The sequence below is a fragment of the Hoplias malabaricus genome, chromosome 1 (assembly GCF_029633855.1).
Source record: "Hoplias malabaricus isolate fHopMal1 chromosome 1, fHopMal1.hap1, whole genome shotgun sequence".
Lineage (NCBI taxonomy): Eukaryota > Metazoa > Chordata > Actinopteri > Characiformes > Erythrinidae > Hoplias > Hoplias malabaricus.
Window position 1 is genome coordinate 552,107 of NC_089800.1, and position 25,819 is coordinate 577,925.

The window sequence follows — 25,819 nt, forward strand, 5'->3', positions numbered from 1 at the left end:
CCCGCAGGACCCAGATAGAGCAGGTTTGATTTGGGTGTTGGATCACTCTGGAGTGGATCAGACACAGCAGTGTCGCTCGAGTTATAAATGAATTAATTTCAGTTCTCGTTATTGCTAATTTATTCCCTTTTTTAATTGTTCTCAGGTAATCAGAGTGGAATGAGGGATGCCAACAAAAGATCAGTGTTTTCAGGTAAAAGTTTAAAACATTTATATATTTTGTTTTTGTTGCATGAAGACTGTCTGAAAGTGTATTTTAAAAAATGGCGATCCTTCAGGAGAATGACTTCCTGATAAAAATAGCAGTCTCTGGCTGTCCGTCACTGACCTCATCTCAGAGAAAAATCTCAGAAGGAGCCAGGGGTGAGTCAGACGAGCTGGATTAATAAAGAGGCCGGTTATTAACAGCTACAGACACAGCCAGGCCGTCTGTGGCACTGCAGGCTTTAGCGTGGTGCCATGCTGTGAAGGGAAGTCTCTCGATGCCCATTCCCATCGACTCAGAGCTGGTGCCGCTAAAGAACATGAGGAAAGTCTGCGGCCGGCTGAGGTTTGACTGTGTTCGAGCGCAGGCCGTGACCTCACACAGACCAAGTCTCACACACTGTAAATTACCCTTTCGTACGGCAGATCATCTTCCGCCTTCATGTTTAACTTTATGTTAAACAGTGTTTTCAGGGTCATTACCACCGTCATTATTCTTTATTAGTGGCTGAGTTTGTCTGAAGGCCGTCTCCCAGTGACCTATGTTTTTCCTCTTCCTCTCTCTCTGTCTTTTTTTTTCTTTCTTTCTGTTTCTATTTTCTTTTTTCTTTGCTTCTGTCTGTCTTTCTGTTTTTTTCTTTCATTTCCATTTTCCTGTCTTTCTGCCATTCTTTCTTTTTTGCCTTTCTCTTGTTTTCTTTCATTTGCTTCCTGTATTTTTATTTCTTTTGTGTCTGTTTCTGTTTTCTCTGTTTTTTCTGTCCGTTTTTTCTTCTTTCTTACTTTTTTGTCTTTCTATTTTTTTACTTTCATTTTTTCCATTCCCTTTCTATATTTTTCTTTCTTTCTTTCTTTCTTTCTTTCTTTCTTTCTTTCTGTTTCTATTTTCTTTTTTCTTTGCTTCTGTCTGTCTTTCTGTTTTATTTTTCTTTCATTTCCATTTTCCTGTCTATTTGCCATTCTTTCTTTTTTTGCCTTTCTCTTGTTTTCTTTCATTTGCTTCCTGTCTTTTTATTTCTTTTGTGTCTGCTTCTGTTTTGGTTTTTCTTTCTTTCCTTCTTTTTTCCCTTCTTTTCTTACTTTTTTCTTTGTTTTTTTACCTTCATGTTTTCCATTCTCTTTCTGTATTTTCTTTCTTTCTTTCTTTCTTTCTTTCTTTCTTGCTTTCTTTCTTTCTTTCTCTCTTTCTCTCCAGGTTTATAATGATGGGGAAGCGAAGAGGACAAGGACCCAGTCAAACCTTTATGCAAATCTCATGGGGCATTTTGAATATTGTGAATAAAACCAGAGAGACACTTATTTTTGTAATTCCTATAAAAGAAATCTAAATAAAAGATTGTGTACATTTTTTCCACAGAAGACACTATTTCGTAGACCCTGGCACATTTGTATGCTAGAAGTACAAATACTTGAACTTAGCGAATGTAAAACGTTTATGAGGATGACTTGTATCTGCTTTTGATTTGCCTTTGTTTCCGCATGCTTCCCATCGCAGATTGTCAGAGGAGAACTAGAACAGTCACATGGCCTTGCGCTAATGAACACGTTATGATGCTTAGTGCCAAATGAGTGGTAATGGAGGGAATAAAAGCAATTTAATTTTCTATTTAAATGTATATTCATCTCAGTGAGAGTAAGAGCTGCCTTGTGGCAGTAAATGGATCAATGAATGTTACACAGAGAAGCTTTCAGGAGCTCTCTTCCTCACTGCCGTGAATGACTTCAACACAGCACTCTTCCATTTCCCACAGCGATGTACGACGAAAACGTGTCTAGAACTCTTCAGAATTGTAAAGATTTCTTTGTTTTTATAAATACAGAATATATGTTAAATATATAGCCTGCTGCAACTTACTGTATGTTCAAATTAAATTGGTTTGTACACTTCAGTGTCCATTATATCTCTCGTTTCCCTGCAGCTCACCATCTGTCCCTGAGTAGGAGTTGTGTCCATTTATTCAAAGGTAGCACCAGTCAGTGCAAAGACACACTGCAGCTGTAAAGTAGAAAAGACTCGACTCTCTTCTGAATAACCTCCAGATTTCACTGCTTTTTAACCCAGGCTCCACCACCATTCAGATGTTGCTCAATGGTGACATATTTGACCACAATCACACACTGGTGTGACACGCTCTGTGTTTTCTGGACGTCTTACACCTTTTAGACTCCATTAGCTCTCACACGTTCTCCATCGGTCTGACAGATGTTGTTTTCAGAGCTGCGGAGGATTTGCCAAGCTCTTCGTGGTTCCTGCAGCAAGTTCTCAGTGTTGTAGAGAAGCTGATGGGTCTGAGGGCACAGCATGGCTTCGTTCTGTTTATTTATTCACTTAGAAACGCAGTAAATCGCTGACTCGCTGAAACTCGAATGTCTCACAGAGGTCATTTCAGAAATGAAGCTGGTTGTGTTTGTAGGTTCTGCTCCTACTGCAGTTGTTATTGTAGAAGGGAACCAGAAGGGAAGAAGAAGCTGGACCAGAGTGAAACAAGAAAAAAAGAGTCCCTGAGGATGCAAACATTAAGAAAAAAAACATAAAGGGGAAAAATAAGGGAAAGGGAGGAACCAAGATTCAAAAGAAGAAACACTCTGTAAAAGTGTGATGCAGAAATGAAAAGAGGAATCAAGACTCAACATCAGAAGCTCTCTGAGAGCGTAGGACAGAAACGCTGAGAGAGACCAAGAGTCAAACAGAAAACATCTCTAAAGCGTGAAGTACAAACTCTGAAAAGAACCAAGACTCAAAGTGCTAAGAGGAACAAAGCCTGAAAAGCGGGATTCGAGTCCCACTCCGGGTGACTGTCTGTGAGGAGTGTGGTGTGTTCTCTCTGTGTCTGCGTGGGTTTCCTCCGGGTGACTGTCTGTGAGGAGTGTGGTGTGTTCTCTCTGTGTCTGTGTGGGTTTCCTCTGGGTGACTGTCTGTGAGGAGTGTGGTGTGTTCTCTCTGTGTCTGCGTGGGTTTCCTCCGGGTGACTGTCTGTGAGGAGTGTGGTGTGTTCTCTCTGTGTCTGTGTGGGTTTCCTCCGGGTGACTGTCTGTGAGGAGTGTGGTGTGTTCTCTCTGTGTCTGCGTGGGTTTCCTCCGGGTGACTGTCTGTGAGGAGTGTGGTGTGTTCTCTCTGTGTCTGTGTGGGTTTCCTCTGGGTGACTGTCTGTGAGGAGTGTGGTGTGTTCTCTCTGTGTCTGTGTGGGTTTCCTCTGGGTGACTGTCTGTGAGGAGTGTGGTGTGTTCTCTCTGTGTCTGCATGGGTTTCCTCCGGGTGACTGTCTGTGAGGAGTGTGGTGTGTTCTTTCTGTGTCTGTGTGGGTTTCCTCTGGGTGACTGTCTGTGAAGAGTGTGATGTGTTCTCTATGTGTCTGCGTGGGTTTCCTCCGGGTGACTGTCTGTGAGGAGTGTGGTGTGTTCTCCCTGTGTCTGCGTGGGTTTCCTCCGGGTGACTGTCTGTGAGGAGTGTGGTGTGTTCTCTCTGTGTCTGTGTGGGTTTCCTCTGGGTGACTGTCTGTGAGGAGTGTGGTGTGTTCTCTCTGTGTCTGCATGGGTTTCCTCCGGGTGACTGTCTGTGAGGAGTGTGGTGTGTTCTCTCTGTGTCTGTGTTGGTTTCCTCTGGGTGACTGTCTGTGAAGAGTGTGGTGTGTTCTCTCTGTGTCTGTGTGGGTTTCCTCCGGGTGACTGTCTGTGAGGAGTGTGGTGTGTTCTCTCTGTGTCTGCGTGGGTTTCCTCCGGGTGACTGTCTGTGAGGAGTGTGGTGTGTTCTCTCTGTGTCTGTGTGGGTTTCCTCTGGGTGACTGTCTGTGAGGAGTGTGGTGTGTTCTTTCTGTGTCTGTGTTGGTTTCCTCTGGGTGACTGTCTGTGAAGAGTGTGATGTGTTCTCTCTGTGTCTGCGTGGGTTTCCTCCGGGTGACTGTCTGTGAGGAGTGTGGTGTGTTCTCCCTGTGTCTGCGTGGGTTTCCTCCGGGTGACTGTCTGTGAGGAGTGTGGTGTGTTCTCTCTGTGTCTGTGTGGGTTTCCTCTGGGTGACTGTCTGTGAGGAGTGTGGTGTGTTCTCTCTGTGTCTGCATGGGTTTCCTCCGGGTGACTGTCTGTGAGGAGTGTGGTGTGTTCTCTCTGTGTCTGTGTTGGTTTCCTCTGGGTGACTGTCTGTGAAGAGTGTGGTGTGTTCTCTCTGTGTCTGCGTGGGTTTCCTCCGGGTGACTGTCTTTGAGGAGTGTGGTGTGTTCTCCCTGTGTCTGCGTGGGTTTCCTCCGGGTGACTGTCTGTGAGGAGTGTGGTGTGTTCTCTCTGTGTCGGTGTTGGTTTCCTCTGGGTGACTGTCTGTGAAGAGTGTGGTGTGTTCTCTCTGTGTCTGCGTGGGTTTCCTCCGGGTGACTGTCTGTGAGGAGTGTGGTGTGTTCTCCCTGTATCTGCGTGGGTTTCCTTCGGGTGACTGTCTGTGAGGAGTGTGGTGTGTTTTCCCTGTGTCTGCGTGGGTTTCCTCCGGGTGACTGTCTGTGAGGAGTGTGGTGTGTTCTCTCTGTGTCTGCGTGGGTTTCCTCCGGGTGACTGTCTGTGAGGAGTGTGGTGTGTTCTCTCTGTGTCTGCGTGGGTTTCCTCCGGGTGACTGTCTGTGAGGAGTGTGGTGTGTTCTCTCTGTGTCTGTGTGGGTTTCCTCTGGGTGACTGTCTGTGAGGAGTGTGGTGTGTTCTCTCTGTGTCTGTGTGGGTTTCCTCTGGGTGACTGTCTGTGAGGAGTGTGGTGTGTTCTCTCTGTGTCTGCTTGGGTTTCCTCCGGGTGACTGTCTGTGAGGAGTGTGGTGTGTTCTCTCTGTGTCTGTGTGGGTTTCCTCCGGGTGACTGTCTGTGAGGAGTGTGGTGTGTTCTCTCTGTGTCTGCGTGGGTTTCCTCCGGGTGACTGTCTGTGAGGAGTGTGGTGTGTTCTCTCTGTGTCTGTGTGGGTTTCCTCTGGGTGACTGTCTGTGAGGAGTGTGGTGTGTTCTCTCTGTGTCTGTGTGGGTTTCCTCTGGGTGACTGTCTGTGAGGAGTGTGGTGTGTTCTCTCTGTGTCTGCATGGGTTTCCTCCGGGTGACTGTCTGTGAGGAGTGTGGTGTGTTCTTTCTGTGTCTGTGTGGGTTTCCTCTGGGTGACTGTCTGTGAAGAGTGTGATGTGTTCTCTCTGTGTCTGCGTGGGTTTCCTCCGGGTGACTGTCTGTGAGGAGTGTGGTGTGTTCTCCCTGTGTCTGCGTGGGTTTCCTCCGGGTGACTGTCTGTGAGGAGTGTGGTGTGTTCTCTCTGTGTCTGTGTGGGTTTCCTCTGGGTGACTGTCTGTGAGGAGTGTGGTGTGTTCTCTCTGTGTCTGTGTGGGTTTCCTCCGGGTGACTGTCTGTGAGGAGTGTGGTGTGTTCTCTCTGTGTCTGTGTTGGTTTCCTCTGGGTGACTGTCTGTGAAGAGTGTGGTGTGTTCTCTCTGTGTCTGCGTGGGTTTCCTCCGGGTGACTGTCTTTGAGGAGTGTGGTGTGTTCTCCCTGTGTCTGCGTGGGTTTCCTCCGGGTGACTGTCTGTGAGGAGTGTGGTGTGTTCTCTCTGTGTCTGCATGGGTTTCCTCCGGGTGACTGTCTGTGAGGAGTGTGGTGTGTTCTCTCTGTGTCGGTGTTGGTTTCCTCTGGGTGACTGTCTGTGAAGAGTGTGGTGTGTTCTCTCTGTGTCTGCGTGGGTTTCCTCCGGGTGACTGTCTGTGAGGAGTGTGGTGTGTTCTCCCTGTATCTGCGTGGGTTTCCTTCGGGTGACTGTCTGTGAGGAGTGTGGTGTGTTTTCCCTGTGTCTGCGTGGGTTTCCTCCGGGTGACTGTCTGTGAGGAGTGTGGTGTGTTCTCTCTGTGTCTGCGTGGGTTTCCTCCGGGTGACTGTCTGTGAGGAGTGTGGTGTGTTCTCTCTGTGTCTGCGTGGGTTTCCTCCGGGTGACTGTGTGTGAGGAGTGTGGTGTGTTTTCCCTGTGTCTGCGTGGGTTTCCTCCGGGTGACTGTCTGTGACGAGTGTGGTGTGTTCTCTCTGTGTCTGCGTGGGTTTCCTCCGGGTGACTCTCTGTGAGGAGTGTGGTGTGTTCTCCCTGTGTCTGCATGGGTTTCCTCCGGGTGACTGTCTGTGAGGAGTGTTGTGTGTTCTCCCTGTGTCTGCGTGGGTTTCCTCTGGGTGACTGTGAGGAGTGTGGTGTGTTCTCCCTGTGTCCGCATGGGTTTCCTCCGGGTGCTCCGGTTTCCTCCCATGCTCCAAAAACACACGTTGGTAGGTGGATTGGAGACTCAGAAGTTTCTGTAGGTGTGAGTGTGTGTCACCCTGTGAATGACTGGCGCCCCCTCCAGGGTGTGTTCCCGCCTTGCGCCCAGTAATTCCAGGTAGACTCCAGACCCACCGCCGCCCTGAACTGGACACAGGACACAGACGTTAACAGGAGGGCCATAGACTAAGGCGCAGAGAATTTTTTGGATTTGGACACCACCTTGTTTCATGGCGTGTCATCACTCGGCTGGTTTGATCCAATTGCTGAAAGATGGATGTTACCCTTGCACTTGTTTTTACTTTAGACACCCAGTAATTCACCCAGCAACCACTGGACCACACCCTAAACCCAACGTCTGATCACCATCCCACAGCCACAGTCTACCAGCTCTGTCAGTATAGCCAAGCCCCAGCTCGGCCTTCACACTCCAGCCTTCAGACAGGATGTGGGCTCAGAGGAGCCCTGGCCCAGCTGATTCCACGTCAAAGAAATTCCTGTAAAATCCTTATTGAACATTCATCAGCCTCCAGCGGGAAAACGGAAAACACAATTTCATTAACTGTGGAATGTGTGCCATCTCACCCAGGTATTTCCTCTATAATGTTTAGACTGGCCTTCCGAAGGCGGGATGCGGTCTGAAAGGAAACGTGGCTCACACTTCAAGACTTTTGGAGAGCAGACCCCAGTCTGGATCGATGTGAGGAATTCTAACCCATCACATGTGGGACATTCAGACATGTCACGGATTTACAGACAGCCTTTTCCATATCCCGAAACATCATATTTTCACTCATCTGAAACCAGTTTGCTCATGATTTATGATTTTATTGATCGATTGATTGATGTAGTTTGCAGTTTTAGCAGCGTACGCTTCATCTGCGTGTGAACTTAATGCTGTTATTGTTTTTGTCCAAATCAGAAACTTTGTGACGAAGCTGGAGAGTGTAAAGGAACTGTAGGGGGCTTTAGTGACTGCTACAAACAGAAGAAGAGCACCCTTCAATGTTTCCAAGTTTCAGAAGTATTTCTTTAAGAGTGTGAAGCAGAGAAAAGCTGCTTCTCATTGTAGAGACCTCCCAGTAAAGATCTACTTACTATATTTTTATAATTACTTTTATTACATAACTTTATGTTACTGTTCACAGTTATAATAACTAAAGTTTGCAGTGTTTCTGTGTTAATCATTTTTATTATCACAGGAATACTCAATATTACTGAGTGATGTTATCAAGAATGTTATTAGTTTTTATAGCAGGAGGTTCTTACCCTTCTCCTTTACCTCTTATTGCTCACTAGCAGCTCAACGGCTTCCTAGCAAACGGGTGGGATATATGTATGTTGTGGTTAAATTGGGGGGAAAATATTAAGCAACCTACAGAGACAACACTCTTCCTTTTTCAAAAGCTAGGTTTCCACAAATATTTGACCATGCTTTTTTGTCCATTACGGTTGTTAATGACATGTTCTCTTACAACGGGGGTTATCTCCTTAAACCCCAACCACTTCCACATCCTCTGTTTACTGCTCCCTCTCCACTAACCTTAAGGGAATGCTTTCAAAGACCCAGGGCCACCCAAGAACTCAGCAAAAGCCTCCCGCTTCTAGAGGTCTGGACCACCTTCAGCGGTCAGCTGACTGTCCGCTAGTCATTATTTATTGCTGAACTAAGTCATATTAAGCCTGACATAATGCACAAATAAATCTATGACTGGAGACAAATATGCTTTGAAGGCGTGTACATGAAGCCCGTCCCGCACCACTCCCATGTGGAGTATGAATTCAATCTGTGTGGAGTTACGTTTTTAAAAGCCTGGCCATAGTCTGCTCCCCAGCCTGGTTTGGAGTCGGACTCCAATGACAGCGAGGGGAAATATCTATTTCACCTGATTCGTGGAACTCCATACAATCAGGCCACTTTTTTTCAGTCAGCGACGCTTGGCTGACACAGTGATATAGAAGAACATCCAATCCTCTACCAGATGTTTCCGAACCGACTTCTTGAGCCCATCTACAAGGCTGAAACCCAAGCCTCATCTCTGAAGAGCTTGGCGAAACCCTGGACCTGGCCATTTTGGAACAGTTCTGATTTCCAAAACAAGACTTTTCCGATGTTTCCCAACAGGAATTGGCCACACAAGAATCAGATAAGGCAGTAAGGCACTTTGATTACTAAAAGATGATCTAAGCACTGAGATCTATCAAAGATCCTTGGCCTTGGACGAGCACTGATGCATCACTGGTCCGGTTTATTTGGGGACAGTTTGTACTAAGCAGCCACAGGCCACAAGGTTGTCATGAGTAATGGGGCAAAGTTCATGCCAGTGTCCCTTGACCAGTTTTGAACGATGGAGTGGAAGCGGAGGAAGGACGAAATGAGGACTGTTCTTGCAGGGATTAAGTCTGGAAGCGATCAGAATCAAGAAGTGTTCTCATTTAAAGCTCTCAATACATACCACTCTGCCTACCATCATCTGAAGTTGTAAATGTCACTGTGGAAATCACTGCAAAAGACTTGATCACTGGAAAGTGTCAGGACTGTGAAGTTGTAGACATACAGACGAGTGCAAGTGTTTGTTCAGTGCTCATCAGCCCACCAGTCTACCAATACACACAGAGAAACAAGAGCACCCAGTCTTTTTTTTTCTTTCTGTGGTTTTCCTAAGTCAGAAATAAGACATTCTGATTTGGTGTTGCTCCTTCTGTAGAATGTAGTCACATTAGAGTGACCACCCACTCCACCCACGATCTGAGTCTTTCTAGTCACAGCCCCAGACATGAGCAAAGGTGGGATTAAAGGTGTAAAACGGTCAACTGAGGAAACTGACAAAACAAAAGCAGAGAAATGAGAGAATTAGCAATATCAGTCAAATGAGAATGGGAAAGTAAGATAAGTGAGCGAAAACAGCTAAAAACCAGAGCTTCCGCTCCTCACTCCTCACTGCTGTGCGCTCGGGGTCGGGGTGAACAGAGAGTGGCTCATTATCATTTAAAGGAACAGGTGCCGCTGAAAGCGGGCGTTCTGAACAGGGCTGTTTACACAGGGGGAGAACACTGATGTAGTGTTTGATCCTTGTGGTATTTTGAACAAAGCAGGTCACAGACATTTTGTTGAAACCAAGAACTGTGTTCAGCCGTGAGAAAGCTTTAAATTAATGAATGAATTAATACATTTTTTGTATGTACTTTTGCTTGTTATTGTCTATGGGTTGTTTTGCAAGTTTCATGTACAATCACAGTTTATTTGCTGGATTTAAACATATAGGAAAAAGACTATCCATGTGTCCCAGTGGTTCCCTATTCACTATTCCCTATATTATTCACTATATAGTGCACTATTATAGTGCACTGAATTTAGGAGGGTAGTGAATGATTTTGGACACTACCTCATATGGGTTTTCACCAAACAACGCAGTGGATTATGGGAAATCTGATATCTGCTAGCGTACATGGGTTGTACACTACATTTTGCAGTGCACTGTGGAATTGTTTGAGTGCACTGAAAATTGTCCACTATGGTTCCGAACACTACTACAAAATGGCGGCACCCCAAAATAGTGCAGTATATAGTGAATAGGGCACAGTTTCAATCAATCAATCAATCAAAGTTTATTTATATAGCGCTTTTCACAACAAAAAGTCACAAAGCAGCTTTACAGAGATCCAGGTCCAAGCCTCCTATGAGCAAGCCAGGGGCAACAGTGGCAAGGAAAACCTCCCTCAGCACACGAGGAAGAAACCTTGGATAGAACCAAGACTCATACGGGGAACCCATCCTCCTCGGGTTCGACACCAGAGACACAACAGAGAACAGAACAGAAGTAAAAGTGAAGTGATGACAGATGAAGGGGTTATAGTAATGTAAATGTAGTATATTAGTGATGTATGAGTCTGAGGAAGGAGGAGGTGGGCAGTGATTCTGTGTGAATTAAAAGTAGGTGCAGAGTTAATCTGAGATAAAACAGCACGACCAAGCATGATAGTGTAGATGAGACAAGGCCAGGATCTTGTACAGGACACAGGGGCTGGATCAAGGCAACACCTGGAGAGCAGCAGGACATCTCAGAGCATGAGAGAGAGACAGGAGAAAGAAAACAAATAAAAATACAGAGCTTAGTAGGTTCATGGTAAAGAACGGGCAAAATTGTCCTGCGAGAAAAGCTTCACGGGTCAGGCAAGAGAACCCAGCGACAGACAGCGTGTTGGAGGTTACCAGAAAACTAACTAAAACAGCTGTAGCTATGGTCATATGACAGGGTTAATACAGAGCAGTGATAATATGAAAACCAGCTCAAAAACACTAATAGAGAATAAGTAACTGAATAAGTAGAGTAACCTGAAAGTGAGTGATTAACCAAATGCTTGTTTGAAGTCTTGGTTTTTAGTCTAAATTTAAAGATTGAGAGTGTGTCTGAGCCCTGAACAGTAACCAGAGGCTATTCCAGAGTTGAGGAGCTTTGTGAGAAAAGGCTCTTCCTCCTGCAGGCGATAAGGTATGAGAAGGTCAGTAAGATACTGCGGGCCTAAACCATTTAGAGGTTTATAAGCTAAGAGGAGTATTTTACAGGTAGCCAGTGTAGGGACGAGAGAACTGGGGTGATATTTTCGAATTCCCTAGCTCTAGTGAGCACTCTGGCTGCTGCATTGTGAACTGAAGCTTGTGTAACGCTTTGCACGAGCTCCCTGCCAGGAACGCACTGCAGTAGTCTAGACGTGAAGTTATAAAAGCATGCACTAGTTTCTCTGCATCTTTTAAGGAAAAAAAATGCCGAATTTTGGCAACATTGCGTAGGTGGAAGAAGGCGGTTTTGACTGTATTGGATATATATTGGTATCAAATGTGTGTCGAATCAAAGGCTACCCCTAAGTATTTAATGATGGCATTGTGTTTTACTGTTGAATTATCAAGATTAATAGCAGCATTTCTGAGTGAATGTATCTGAGTATCTGTACCTAGTAACAAGACCTCAGTTTTATCAGAATTTAACATGAGAAAATGTTGCATCATCCAGTCTTTAATTTCAGTTAGACATTCTGTTATTTTACGTAGACAAGCAACATCATTAGGTTTGGCTGATATATACAGTTGTGTGTCATCAGCATAACAGTGGACTTGAATCCCATGCTTACGGATTAGTCTACCCAGTGGCAGCATGTAGAGTGTGAACAATACAGGGCCAAGCACTGATCCTTGTGGGACACCATATTTAACTAAAGTATGATTAGAGGATTTATTATTCAGATAAACAAATTGATAACGGTCAGATAAGGTCAAGGTCAAAGGTCAAGCAGCACCAGAATAGAGATATAGCCCTTATCATGTGAAAGGAGTAAGTCATTAGTTTCTCTTGTTAGAGCCGTTTCTGTGCTGTGATTTGGTCTAAATCCAGACTGAAAAGTGTCATGAATGTCATTGTTTTGTAGATAAGAGCACAACTGCTGTGACACGACTTTTTCTAGAATCTTAGCAATAAAAGGGAGGTTTGATATTGGCCTGTAGTTTGCGAGTACAAGAGGGTCAAGATTGGGTTTTTTAATAATTGGTTTGATTACCGCTAGTTTCAGAGGTTTTGGTACATATCCAATGTTGAGGGATGAGTTTATTATTGTGAGCAAAGGTCTAATGACTTTAGGTAAAATATGTTTAAATAATTGTGTTGGTACAGGATCCAGTAAGCATGTAGTTGATTTAGATGAGCTAATTAAACTAAGCAAGTCATTTTCATCGACAGAATTGAAGTAGTCTAAGTGCACCTCAGAGCTGGCAGGTGGTTCATCTACGAGAGTCGATGTGACTTTGGACTGATTTTGGGTTTTGAGGCGAATGCAATCAATTTTATCATTAAAAAACATCATAAAGTCATTGCTACAGAAATCAGAGGGAACAATGGGGTTGATTTCCTTTTTGTTTCCAATTAGATTTGATACAGTGCTAAAAAGGAATCTAGGGTTGTCTTTGTTGTTTTCTATAAGGGAAGAGATGTACTGTGATTTGGCTTTAGATAAGGCATGTTTGTAGACGGTGAGGCTGTGCTGCCGTTCAATACCATGGAGCAAGCCTTTTCTCTCTAAATTGTTTGGTCTTGACTGGTGCAGCACTATCTAGGTTTGTAAACAGTAAAGTTTTTAGGTTGATTGTAATGAGCTTGAGGTCATTTGGGTGAGTTGGAAAAGAAATGGTGGTAAGGTCTGGAAGGTTATTGATAAAATCACTAACTGTTGAGGATGTTATAGTGCGCTTTCTAATATAGCGTGGCTGTGGACAGAGATCAGAGTTTATCGCAATTTCAGATGTGATTAGATGGTGATCAGAGATGGTCTCGTAGCGAGAGATTGGACAGATTCTTTATCTCAATGCCCCGTGTTAACACTAGGTCCAATGTGTGTTTGAATTGATGAGTGGGCCCATCCCGACGATACAGGGCCGGACGCTCACGAAAGCACTCCCATTTGTCGACGCAGTCCATGCCGACAGTGCCGCATCAATCCAGGAGCCAGAAGTGGAGCCCGAAGAGCCTGCTGAATGCCTCGCATCCTCGACGGTAGGTGGGCATTGGGCCAGAGACGATGATCCTAGTCTCCGTCTTCTTCCGAGCGGTATCCAGAAGCGAACGGTAGTGCTACTTCAGGACCTCTCTGCGGCGGGCGGAGATGTCGTTCGTTCCCACGTGGAGAATGATGGTGCCGAAGTCCTCACGCTGCCGCAGCGCTGAGGGAAGCCGCCTGGCAGCGTCCAGGACACGTGAGCCTGGTAGACAAGACACAGTTGCGTTACTCTTTGTGCCCGGCACATTTAAATGTCTGACTATTGAATCTCCAATAATAAGAACACCGTCCTGTTTAGTCTTCGGTGCTGGAGCAGGTGAAGGCCAGGAGCTGAGCACCTCAAACCGGTTGGCAGCAGTGAAGACTGGCTGCGGTGGAGAGGGGGACGACCTCGGTTTCCCACACCCACGCTGGCACTCTCATCCCAGTGCAGGCGTGTAAATAGATACCTCCGTGAACTGCCGCGGCAGAGGAGCCGGAGTGGGGACGGCCACGTATGAGGCGTCGCGGGCTGCCTCGAGCCTCGTGTTCTCCCGCTGGAGCTCCATCTTCTTCTCCAGGAGACGCTGAATCCGGCCACCCATCTGCTCGAGCTTAGAAAGGGTTCGTTCCTCAGCAGGCGACATGAAGAGAGAAAAATAAACAATGAGAAATAATATGGACGAAAAAATGAAGTTAAGAAGCACAGTGGATTAGGAACGATGAAGACAGCACACTAAGATTCGCAATGCTAAAAAATTTAATAGAGATTGTAAATAAACAGCGACAAACAGCAAACAATTTCAAATCGAGCACGCGACCAGTCAGCCGGAAGTGACGCACATCTGACGTACCTGACGACCACACAGCTTAGGTTTCTACGGCCAAAAACACTCTTCTATACATTCTTTCTAGTGCTCTGTTGTACACTGTGTGGTCAGACTGAACTCATTATTGAGTTACAGCCTACAGCTCAACTCAGACAAAAGAGGATGTTTTCCTGGAAGCTTTTACTTTGTTTCATTAAAAACACAATGGCATATGTTTGTAGGGTTTTCTTCCTCCGCGCACATTCAGTTCTTTCCTGAGTGCATCGTTCCAAATCCCCTTTAATAAACAAATTATTTTCATATTAAAATATAAAAGAACATTTTTGTATTCTGTGACATATTAATACAAATTGAAAACAGCTACAGGATTCTCTCTGACTCTGAATCAAACGCAAGTGACGGGTGGGAACGGTGGTGAGAGATGAATCACTGTATTTAAGCAATGTCTTACAAGAGGGAGAGAAACAAACACAATGCCAGCTCAATAACATTTCTACACGTGGCGTTTATGAGTGAATAGAAATAAGGGGCCGTATGATTTTTTAAAAATATTTATTTATTTATTTGGATGGGAGGCTGCACAGAAGCATGCTACGTTTTGTCTGTATCTATATCTACACTTGTATAAGGTAAATTCAGGTAATTCATTCATTATCTGTAACCCTTATCCAGTTCAGGGTCACGGTGGGTCCAGAGCCTACCTGGAATCATTGGGTGCAAAGTGGGAATACACCCTGGAGGGGGTGCCAGTACTTCACAGGGCAACACACACATTCACTTTTGAGTCACCAATCCACCTGCAATGTGTGTTTTTGGACTGTGGGAGGAAAGCAGAGCACCTGAAGGAAACCCATGCAGACACAGGGAGAACACACCACACTCCTCACAGACAGTCACCCGGAGGAAACCCACGCAGACACAGGGAGAACACACCACACTCCTCATGGACAGTCACCCGGAGCGGGAATCGAACCCACAACCTCCAGGCCCCTGGAGCTGTGTGACACTACCTGCTGCGCCACTTTGCCGCCCCCTACCTGTAAATCTGTGTGATGTATGTAGGAATGTCTCAGATTACGTGTTTGGAATGAGCTGCTGTAAAATACTAGTTAATATAATTTTATAAATGATGAAGGAGCAGTTTATTAAACTTATTATATTAGTTTCTTATTGAAGGAGGTAGATATATATTTTAAATAACTCTCTAATATTAGATAAAGTGACAAATATGACTCAATTCCCCTTTGCCTTATACATCCTTCTATTGTTTAAAGTTACTTTTTAAAAAAACATAAAAACGTTCATTTCTTCAATTCATTAAACTGAATAAAACATTGACTGATGTTTGGTTTAGTGAATGTTGTAGTGTTTGAGAACTCAAGAAGCTGAATCCCTAACCACTCCGTCCTCCCTAGGAAGTGCACTAGGTCACGACACAATTTACGTTGAAACAGATATTGTAATAAACTAAAACACCTGTTGTGATTCTGTAACATGCGGTAGGACCCTTTATTGAAGACTTTCTGGATGTAGAAGCAGTTTCAGGATTCACGTCGTGCCCTATGTAGGGACCGTGTATTAATTTAAGACACTCCCACTTCTCACCAACGGCACCTTCAGTTCAAACCGACGGCGTCTCTGAAACTCAGCGGAGAGTTTTTGAGAGATTTCTCCCTCAAGCTGTGGTTCTGTGGGTGTGGGTTACAAAGCTGAAGGAATCACAGTGGCGTTCATTTAGTTTCCCTCAACGAATCTGTTTGTTTTTATGATTTAGGCCTCTTTGTTTTAATCCCTCATCTGGGCCTCATTAAACTCCACTGGAGTCCATTAGCGCACTAAGGTAAGGGTTAAACATGTATCTACAGCAGAGAGAGTGATTTGTGAGAGTAGTTTCTGTTCTTGTCTAGATCTAAAGCCACAGAACAGAACAAAATAAACCCTTTAGGAGATGGAACATTCAAAGCTGAATATTAAAATCACAAATATATTTGTACATTTCTCTCTTTGAATAATTGGGTTCTGAGTTTTGAAGAAACAAGGGTTTAATTTTGGAGTTGGAACTCTTCTGTTTTCTAGATAAAGATTAAAAAATAAAAAATAAAAAAAAAGAATATGAGATAGGCCCCTTCCAGGGTTTGTTCCCATTGTAGTTAGGTTCCGGCCCCTACCGCCACCCTGAACTGGATAAGTGTTAAAGACAGTGAATGAATGAACATCAGCCCTGATAATTTCTAGAGTAGAATGGGTTCAAACACGTGTGGTGTGTTCTCCCTGTGTCTGTGTGGGGTTCCTCCGGGTGACTGTCTGTGAGGGGTGTGGTGTGTTCTCTCTGTGTCTGCGTGGGTTTTCTCCGGGTGACTGTCTGTGAGGAGTGTGGTGTGTTCTCTCTGTGTCTGGGTGGGGTTCCTCCGGGTGACTGTCTGTGAGGAGTGTGGTGTGTTCTCTCTGTGTCTGTGTGGGTTTCCTTTGGGTGACTGTCTGTGAGGAGTGTGGTGTGTTCTCCCTGTGTCTGTGTGGGGTTCCTCCGGGTGACTGTCTGTGAGGAGTGTGGTGTGTTCTCTCTGTGTCTGCGTGGGTTTTCTCCGGGTGACTGTCTGTGAGGAGTGTGGTGTGTTCTCTCTGTGTCTGGGTGGGGTTCCTCCGGGTGACTGTCTGTGAGGAGTGTGGTGTGTTCTCTCTGTGTCTGCGTGGGTTTCCTCCGGGTGACTGTCTGTGAGGAGTGTGGTGTGGTGTGTTCTCTCTGTGTCTGGGGGGGGTTCCTCCGGGTGACTGTCTGTGAGGAGTGTGGTGTGTTCTCTCTGTGTCTGCGTGGGTTTCCTCCGGGTGACTGTCTGTGAAGAGTGTGGTGTGTTCTCTCTGTGTCTGCGTGGGTTTCCTCCGGGTGACTGTCTGTGAGGAGTGTGGTGTGTTCTCCCTGTGTCTGCGTGGGTTTCCTCCGGGTGACTGTCTGTGAGGAGTGTGGTGTGTTCTCTCTGTGTCTGCGTGGGTTTCCTCCGGGTGACTGTCTGTGAGGAGTGTGGTGTGTTCTCTCTGTGTCTGCGTGGGTTTCCTCCCACACTCCAAAAACACACGTTGGTAGGTGGATTGGAGACTCAAAAGTGCCCGTAAGTGTGAATGTGTGTCGCCCTGTGAAGGACTGGCGCCCCCTCCAGGGTGTGCTCCAGCCTTGTGCTCAGTGATTCCGGGTAGACTCTGGACCCACCGCTGCCCTGAAGTGGATAAGGGTTACAGATAATGAATGTATTATTGAGTATATAGACAGCAAAAAGACTGACCACCTTGTACCAAACAGTGGCACTGACGGTTCTGATTATGTTCTGATTTTTCAGATTTGTCTGGGGAAGTAAAATGTCTTAAAGTCTTGAGCTGTAAGTGCACCGTCACTGAGCAGTGTTCAGAGTGCTGGTGCCTTAAGTTCGTGCAGATTGTGTCCGTTCCACAGAGGAATTGTACTTGAGTCTCTACAAATCACACGTTACTCTGTTAAACAAGTGCATAATTTGTGAAGCCAAAGCATATCATGCTAACATTTTCCTTCCAGAGGTTAAAGCTAGGTTTTTCCAGACTGTTTTTCATTTTTCTTCCTCTCTGTGATCTTTGTATAACAGAGCTGCTGACCTCTGAAAAAGGGAAAATTCCCTGAAGTTTGGATCGCCTCAGTTTGCTTTTTGTGGCATTGTTCTTCTGTCCTGGCCATGATCAGTGCGTTCTGCTTCAGCTGGAAGCTCTGAGATGGATTTTGCTTTGATTTAATCTGGGTGTATCAAGGCACTCCAACATTTGGTGAGCTTGTTAAATACACTTCAGCATAGCGCTTCCACAAACCGGTGCCGCATGACGTCTTTCAACTTGTGATTTACCAGAAGTTCTTAGTCATGGGGTGTTTGATCCTGTGGCAAGGAAATTGGGAAAGGCTTTAGGATTGTGTTTCGTTTTCTGCTATTGTCCTGAGAAACTGTGAAGGTCACAAATCATTTTAATGTTTTTAAAATATCCCTTATTTCTTATGAGAAATGAAATAAGGCAGAATTAGTCATAAATGATCCGTCTGGGAGCTTCAACCGTTACTGTGAGAGCTCCTCGGATAAGCTGTATTTTCTAATCGTCTGCAGGCCTGCCGCGTACAACGTCCACATCACACTTGGGTTTTTGAGATTTTAAAGGGCTAGTATCATCCTTGGTTTTACACGTTTAGATTTTGTTGTTGTAGACTGTTTAAAGACCCAGCATCCCCCTTTACCACCTGCCGCAGTTGGCACATTTTGTACAGGGCACCAGTCCATCACAGGGCATCACACGCTTACCCAGTCACTCACACATTTCACACCGAGAGTCCTCCTACTCCAACGACACAGACCTGGAGGAAGCCCATACAGACACAGGGAGAACACGGCATGTTCCTGACAAACTGTAACCAGGACCAGTTTCTAACCCGAACCCCCACCCCACCCCACTCCAACACAAGTACCGAGCATGGCGTATTTAAAGGACTTTGTAAAGGATGTTGGAAAAAGCGCCCGGACCATTTTGGCACATTTTAAAACGCACCAAAATATTTGTAGAATATGGAGCCTTTCGAATCGAGTGTTGAGGAATAGCTTATCGTCCGACGAGCTTGGAGAGATCACTCCCTGAGATTTGGAAGTGCATGAACCTGGCAGGCGCGGCTGATTCCAGGAAAAAACGGGTTCCAAGCCAAGCTTTGTCAATGTGAGGAAAGGTCAGAATCCGTAAAATAACATCCTGAATCATTCTTTCTTTTCACACGGCTGTGTCAGGCCAGGGATTCTTTGGCCCGTCGCTGTGTGAATGTGCACGGCCTGCCCACTGTGTGAACCCTGCGGTGGCTATGAGACCGACGGGTTTATAGCCATGGTGGCTGACCAATGTGTGGTCAGAGCAAACCTTGAAGGGGTGTTCCACACGACTGTGTGTGTGTGTGTGTGTGTGTGGTGAGAACTAGGTTGCAAATGTGGAGTGACGAGGCTGAGTCTGTAGTCGTATGGCTCTTCACATCATCTTCAGAGAATGACTGTTTTCTTTTTGCTGTGAAAGACGTAACGTTGTTTGGTTCCTGAGGTGTTCTGACTTTGTTTAAAATGGTCATGTAATGTAGCGTAAACTTGTAAAAAGTGACAATCTGATGAGGCCTCACATTCCCACTCGTTCTTCTCTTTTAAAGTCCTTACACCTTTAGAATTCGATCCTTAAAATGCAATAAATACATTCATAAAGAAGCTCAGTCATTTTCTTGCAGTTCTTTTTGGAACCAAGTTAAAAACTGAGCCGGATAAAGTTGACTTTACTATTACACTGCCTAATAAACACAGACCACCACACTCTTAGATCTCCCTCCAGCAGAGAGTGAAACACACTCAACGTTTTTGTGAATTGTTGTAGCTCCTCTTTGTGCTGCAGTAGACTTTCTGTTTTCTCTTTTGGAATAAACAAGTTAGAACATTCGACGAGTTCAAACAACACTTACATTTTAAGGGTTCACTGAGGTTTCACAGAGGTTTTCCCAGCAAGGTTTGGTCTGAGTCTCACAATGGACCTTCACATAGCTGCTTTTGATCAGTGTCACGTTTCAGAACCTGAAAGACTCATGGGTTTAGACCCAGCTTCAGGAAGTTTGTCCATAACCTGCTCCTTTAAGCAATCTTAAGTGCTCACTTTTAAATGCTCTCTTTTCTGGCACAAGCCTCACTTCCCTAGCTCCCATATCCCTCTAGTGCTCTCTAGTGAACTGACCGTGCAGGGTAACAGCGTCTGATTGGCTCAGTGGCGTACTGCTGTGTTCACTGGACTAGCTGTGGCTGTAACCTGGAATAATGACTATAAAGTTTCACGAACGCTGTCGTTATTCTCATTTTTTTAATGTTAACGGTTCCAGAATCTGGATGGAACCATTCTGAAGTCTGCCGTTTGGTCTGTGTGTGACGTCATAAAGAAGTGTTTATTAATCATTTATTTATTTAATCTTATGATTCAGTGTTTTCTTATGTAAAAGTTTAACAGTGAACAATAATAAATTTTAAAACTGTTTTCTTATAAGTCCATGAATTAACCCCTGATGCCGGCTGTGCAAGCTCTCCACAAGTGTAAGTGAGTGTGAGTGTGTGTGAGGCTCTGTGATGGACTGGCTCCCTGTAGAGAGTGTGTTCCCTGTGATTCAAGGTGGACTCCAGACCCACCACAACCTTGAACAGGATTAAGGGGTCACACACAGGGAGAGAGTGATGGATTTTCTTATAATCACTTTTTTAGCCTCTAGCACTTTATTTGGCCCCATCACACTGAAGCTGTAAGGAGTGTTTCAGCCCAGACTGCCTGCGGAAACGAGGCACAATACACTTCAGCCACTATGTACAGAGCTCACACACACACACCAGTCTTAAAGGCATATCTATAAAACAGCCCGTCATGGGAAATGAATAATGTCTGGTTTTGCCACATAAACCTGTTGAGCCCAGAGGACAGTTTCAAACATAGACCCTTTTAAGCATCAGCCCCAGTGAGTTGAAGGTGATTGATGGCCCCTCGTTTATTCCGTCAGGCTCCTTGTTAGGCCTCACACTGATTTTGTAGCGTGTGGTAGCAGTGACCATGCGAGAATCTCTGTACGTTTGTGCGCACTCAATCCATCTGCACAAAACCAGACAGCCAAGATTTATGATGGAGATCCCCATCCCACCCCACAATCCCCTGTTTCTGATAAGCATTTGCCAACGCACGTGGTCTATCTCCATCCAGATGTTTCACAGAGCAAGTCCATCTCATCCAGATGTGTGTCCAGCCTAGAGGTTTGGTCTTTAATGTGATTTGCCATGACCAAGTAACGCAACATCAGAAAAGAGAAACCAACAGCCATAAATAGCTCTGACATAATGTTAATTAGAGTCAACAAAGAGCCTTCGTCATCCGTCGTGCCCCTGGGCTCCTGAGGCCCGGAGGAAGCTCTGATGTTGGAGTCATGATTAGATGAGAAACGAGGCACGAGAAGTGAAAGTAAATCTGTTAAAAATGGAGTTGTTTTCACAGTGGCCGTTAATTTCCCCGGTTAGGGTTGGACAGCACTAGGGAAAGATGAGATGAGATGGTTTTCTCCAGGCCACTTACTTACAGCACTGACCTCTGGGGCTTTAATGCAGCGGAGCGTCTCTTCATCACTGTAACAGCCTGAGGTCACTGCTCTAATACAGTGTGCTGAGAGCAGGGTGATTATCTGTTTTTGTGCTTGGGATAAGTCTGTGATTGCTCCAGAGGTTTTAGTTCTGATCAGAGGTGGACGATATGGCACTTTGACCTTTTATTAGGTCGTGTGATACGATCTGGAGTACAGGAGATTCATTGTTTATGTCGATTATAGAAACATACTGTGACCAATTACAGCAACATCAACCAGTGAAGAGCACAAACTGCAAAGTAAAAAGTAGCTGATTGGAAAGTTTAAGAAACATAATTTGAGAGTGATATATTCTACACACTTTTTTGATGTTCTTCTGTCTTAAATTAAATATCTGTGACCTTCTGTGACCTCCCCCCTGACTGAACAGCCCTAGACTGAATGACCGGTTTCAGCGCCTGTTCCTTTAAATGATAATGAGCCACTCACAGCGCACCCTGACCCAAGTGCACAGCAGTGAGGAGCGAGGAGCAGAAGCTCTGGTTTTTAGCTTTAGTTTTTATCTTCTCTCTCTTTGTTTTCTCAGTTTTTACTCAGTGCTCTTATTTCTCCACGGTCAGTGTTTGTTTTACTGTGTTAGAACTCTACGCTGTGATTGGAGAGACTCAGACAAGGGGGCGGGGCTATTCTAAAGAGACTGCCCTCTACGAAAGAAGCGGAGCAGAAACAGAACCACTCTTTTATTCCATGTTTTCTGATTTAGGCAGCCCACAAAATATTTACTAGGTGGTCTTGTCTCTCAGAGTGGAATGGTAGGCTCCACATAAACATTTTAATGTGCACATGCATTGAACACTTTTTGTCCAAGCCTTGAAGATTTATTTCCAAAAGTTTAGCTCATAGAAACGTTCCCAGTAAAACGGCTGTGGATGTTTTCATTAAGTATGAAGTAAGGAATGCGATGAAGGGCCGGTGAAGTCCACTTGAGTTTGCTGTTGCTCTCTGAAGCTCTGTCGTGCAGAACCCTGGCTGAGGATATGGCCACTGATGGTGTGTGTGATGGGGGAGTGGCCCCCTCCTCAAACCCCCACAGGGAGGGAACACGATGGGACATGCACTCCGCGAACCTTCCTGTTTACTGACCACAACTGGTTTCAATTACTACAGCCATTATCGCTCAGTGCATAGGAAAGGTGTAGCTGTCAATTCCTTTCCACTGAAAGTGCCTTCAGCCGGTCTGCACCTGCAGTGGCCGAGGCTTCTGGAGACACAGGAAACGTGAGCAGTCAGATCAGCTGATGCCTGTGTACACTGGCCTTTCCTCGTCTTCGCTGTGCATTGCCAAGAGTCTGGCCTCAGTTTCTTCTGAAACCAAGGAACCTGGGTCTGTCCTTTTCATAAACTCATCAGCACAGTTCCTTGGTGATGATGATAATTTAGAGCAGTGTGCATCATATGATTTTGGTAGGTGCTTATAGCGTTGTATATAATGGGTAGAGAATTGAGGTTGGGAATAAATACAGCACTGTCTTCTCCCTCAACATCCACAGCTGTGGCCTTTATTTCTTAAAAAGTACCCTCTGAAATGTGCATTTACCATCAGTGCACTGCTGAATTAAACAGATTTGGACTGCGTTTAACCCATTCAACACACAAACTCAGAGCAGTGCTAAAGGGGACTTCAGCTGTGGATGTTGAGGGAGGACAAACTGCTGTTCCTTCACTATTATTTCCTGCTGTTCCAGGCGATCGAACCCGTGACCTTCTGGTCCCAAGCCCGCTTCTGTAAACTTAAGGATGCATCGGTAAAGAAACAGTGTTAACTAGCCTTTTGTTTCTATTTTTTTCAGCTTTAACTCGATGGTTGTAGACATTTATACATTTTTTGGCACTTTATTTTTTTGCAGATCGTATCGTTAATGTCTTCTGCTGTCATTTTAACTTTAGCACTTTAGCCCAGCCGTAACCGAGAGTGAACTGTTGCTGCGCCCTGATGTGAGAGACTTCCCAGAACGGGAACTCTAATCACCAGCTCGTTATAAATGATGTCAAGATGAGTTTGGTTTTTATTGCACCTCACTTTGGAGTGATGTAGCTCTGCTTGGGTGTGTTATTGTTTGCTTTCCCATAGAGCTTGCACACATTGTCAAACTGTGTTATAAAAAATGTGCCTGTATTTTGGCTGTGCTCGAGGCTGTCCAGGCTGTTGTTTTATTTCCTCTCAGTCGAGGACATGCTGGCTGTCTGAAACAGCTGTCCTACAGGGTCCCTCTTCCTGGAGAGTTTCGCCCTCGGCTTTGATTGATTCACACGTGGATTATGGGGACTGTGGCGTTTATTCTGTGCTTGACCTTCTCATATAGTTCAGGTTATTTGAGATTTGAGAACTGATGATGTCCAAATCCCCAGAAGGCTGTGAGTGGACGGGCGAGAGACTGAGGCCTTACGAGAAATGATCTGATATATACATGCATCCAAATGTTTCTTTCTTGAAGTGTACTCCTCAAGGTTAGCCTCCAGAGATTAGCCAAAGGTCACAAAGCCAATTCTGTCCAGTTCCTAAAAGTCTGGAAGTTTCATGAAAGCAGTGAAGTGTTTTAAAGTTATAGTTTGGCAAAAATCACAGTTTACACCAAGGGTGAGCGGTCAGCCACAACGAGACTGCAGTCCAGAGTTCGCACAGTAATGGATGTTACTTAACGTTAAAGGGGTTGTATTCTGTGAAAAATGACCTCTCTCTTAGATTTCTGTGGACTGCCTAATTCTGTAAACACAGGGTAAATCCAGTTCTGATTTTGTGCTACAGTCACTTTAGCATTGCCCCGCCCCCTGTCTAAGTCTGTTCAATAACAGCGCTGGACCTGCACTTGTGTGAGAGCGCAAAGACAAGGTTAAACACAGCTAAACGTACACAATGTACGCGGTGAAATAAGAGCAGTGAGTTAAAACAGAGGAAAAGAGAAACTAGGAGAAAGAGAATCTGCTAAAAACCAGAGCTAAAGCTCCTCACTCCTCACTGTGAAGCAACAGGTGCTGAAAAGAGCCGTTCGGAACAGGACTGTTTAGACAGTGTAAAGAACATTGCTCTGGGGGTTGAGCCCTGTGGTATTTTGGCCAAAACAGGTCACAGATGGTTGATTAAGACCCAGAGCTGCTGCTGTTAAAAAAGCTGAAATAACACTGTGTTTTCTATGAGTTCTTACCGTGTTTATTTCCTGAAATGATGTGTAGCACACACCTGGACAGTGACTTCAGTAAAAAGACCTACACATAGCACGCCTTGGCTGGTGGACAGGGAGAGACCTCAATGGGAGAAGCAGTGAACAATGGGAGGGAAAGTGAGCTCACAGAGCTGTTGTAACATTATGGAGGTGTGGAGACGAATGATTCTGCATGATCTCACAGTCGGGACGAGCAAGAACACGAGAGAGTAATTGATACATATGTGGAACTCGTACAGTTTGGCAGTTGGAAAGAGTGTTGCTGCTTTGTTTTGCTCGTGGGCGGGACACGCTCCTGTTATCAACAGGCTGTTCCTGCGATAACTCATTCGTTCCCTTTCTTCTCTCCATTCAGCTTCGTACAGAAGACGTAATGTGTTCTTTTGGCAGTCGGCAGCATTTCCCTCCTCCCACGGAGCTGTTTTGTTGCTACCACGGCCCTTTGCGATGGCAGACGGAGATGTTCCTGCTCCAGCCTGAGCCAGGTGTCATTCAGACTTTGAGGAGCTGATGTATTGTAGCTTCTCTTCTGGGCATGTGCTCTCCATCACGAAAGGGCTTGGGTTTTCAAAGACGGAGTTAAAAGTCGTATGCTAATGACGTTCTGCTTTTCTTCTCCATGCTCGAGTGTCCTCCTTGGATCCGAACGTTATGTTGCTTCATCACTATCTCATATCCGTCTTCAAAGAGCAGGATGAGGTCTTGTTTCCAAGTTTTTTCAGCACAATATGAGAACAATAAACTATTTTATGAAAGATTGAAGCCGATGACTTCTGTGCATTGGCTTTGCTGACAGCAGCGAATGGTTCTGATTATTACTCGGGTTCAGATTTCCCAGATCTCCCTCTGTCACTGTAGACGGTCTCTCCCAGTTTTAATGGTCCAAAATCAAGGCTTGTAAAGTTTCCTTTGAATTCAAGTGATTGGCGTTTTCTGCCCCTGGTTGCAGTGTGGTCCATAAATATTTGGACAGTGACACAATGCTTCTTGGTTTGGCTTGATTTTGACTCCATTACCCATTTAGCTTTATACAATAGAGTAGAAATAAAGCAGTTCCAGGGAACGAGCCTTCATTTAAATGTAGGGGATCATAAGTAATTGGACCACTTGACTTCTCCATTGTTTCTTGTGTAACGCAGGAATAGCAGCTTTATCACAAGAGCTAACAGAAGGTCTGAGTGCAGATGTGGCGTTTACATCTCCAGTTTGTAGCTGTTGTCTCATGAGGACCAGATGAGTGTCAGAGCCAATAAACCAGGTCTTCCCGAGTCTAAAACATCATAATAACAGGTCAGTGCCAAAAGCATTAGGCTTCATTGTCTTACAAAAGTCAAGCCCATTTCTGAACTACATTCATTTCTTAGAACACTTTTAATCCATGACTAGGATTGACCCTTTTTAAGATTTATCCATCTATTTTTTAGGTTTTTGCTACCCTCTGCATGACTTACTAAACTTTAAAAGTGTGTAGATTCCCTGGGCATTTAGAGTTTTAGTTAAATCAAAGATATAAAATAAAACATTTGTGTTTATTTGCATCATGACGCATGCTTCCTATCACCACCACAGAGCAGAAATCAGCTGCTCAAACCACTGTGAATCACTTTGTTTATATCTTTAAGCTTCAGTTATGGAGCCATTTTGAAAACCATGATCCTGGTTAAAAAAGAAA

At 45.0% G+C, this 25,819-nt stretch overlaps 2 protein-coding genes across 2 annotated transcripts in view; both read left to right on the forward strand.

The window, feature by feature from the left end:
- Positions 1–1,967, forward strand: part of c1h8orf34 (chromosome 1 C8orf34 homolog) — a 71,329-nt gene extending 69,362 nt beyond the window's left edge. Inside the window, exons 14-15 of the mRNA XM_066683974.1 lie at positions 146–193; positions 1,400–1,967. Of these exons, the coding sequence (XP_066540071.1) occupies positions 146–193; positions 1,400–1,407 (56 nt within the window). The 3' untranslated portion in view covers positions 1,408–1,967. The remainder of the gene's footprint in view (positions 1–145; positions 194–1,399) is intronic.
- Positions 1,968–15,432: 13,465 nt separating this feature from the next.
- sulf1 (sulfatase 1) overlaps positions 15,433–25,819 on the forward strand; it is a 109,307-nt gene continuing 98,920 nt past the window's right edge. Inside the window, exons 1-2 of the mRNA XM_066642293.1 lie at positions 15,433–15,640; positions 25,287–25,437. The gene's annotated coding sequence lies outside the window, so the exon portion shown is untranslated. The remainder of the gene's footprint in view (positions 15,641–25,286; positions 25,438–25,819) is intronic.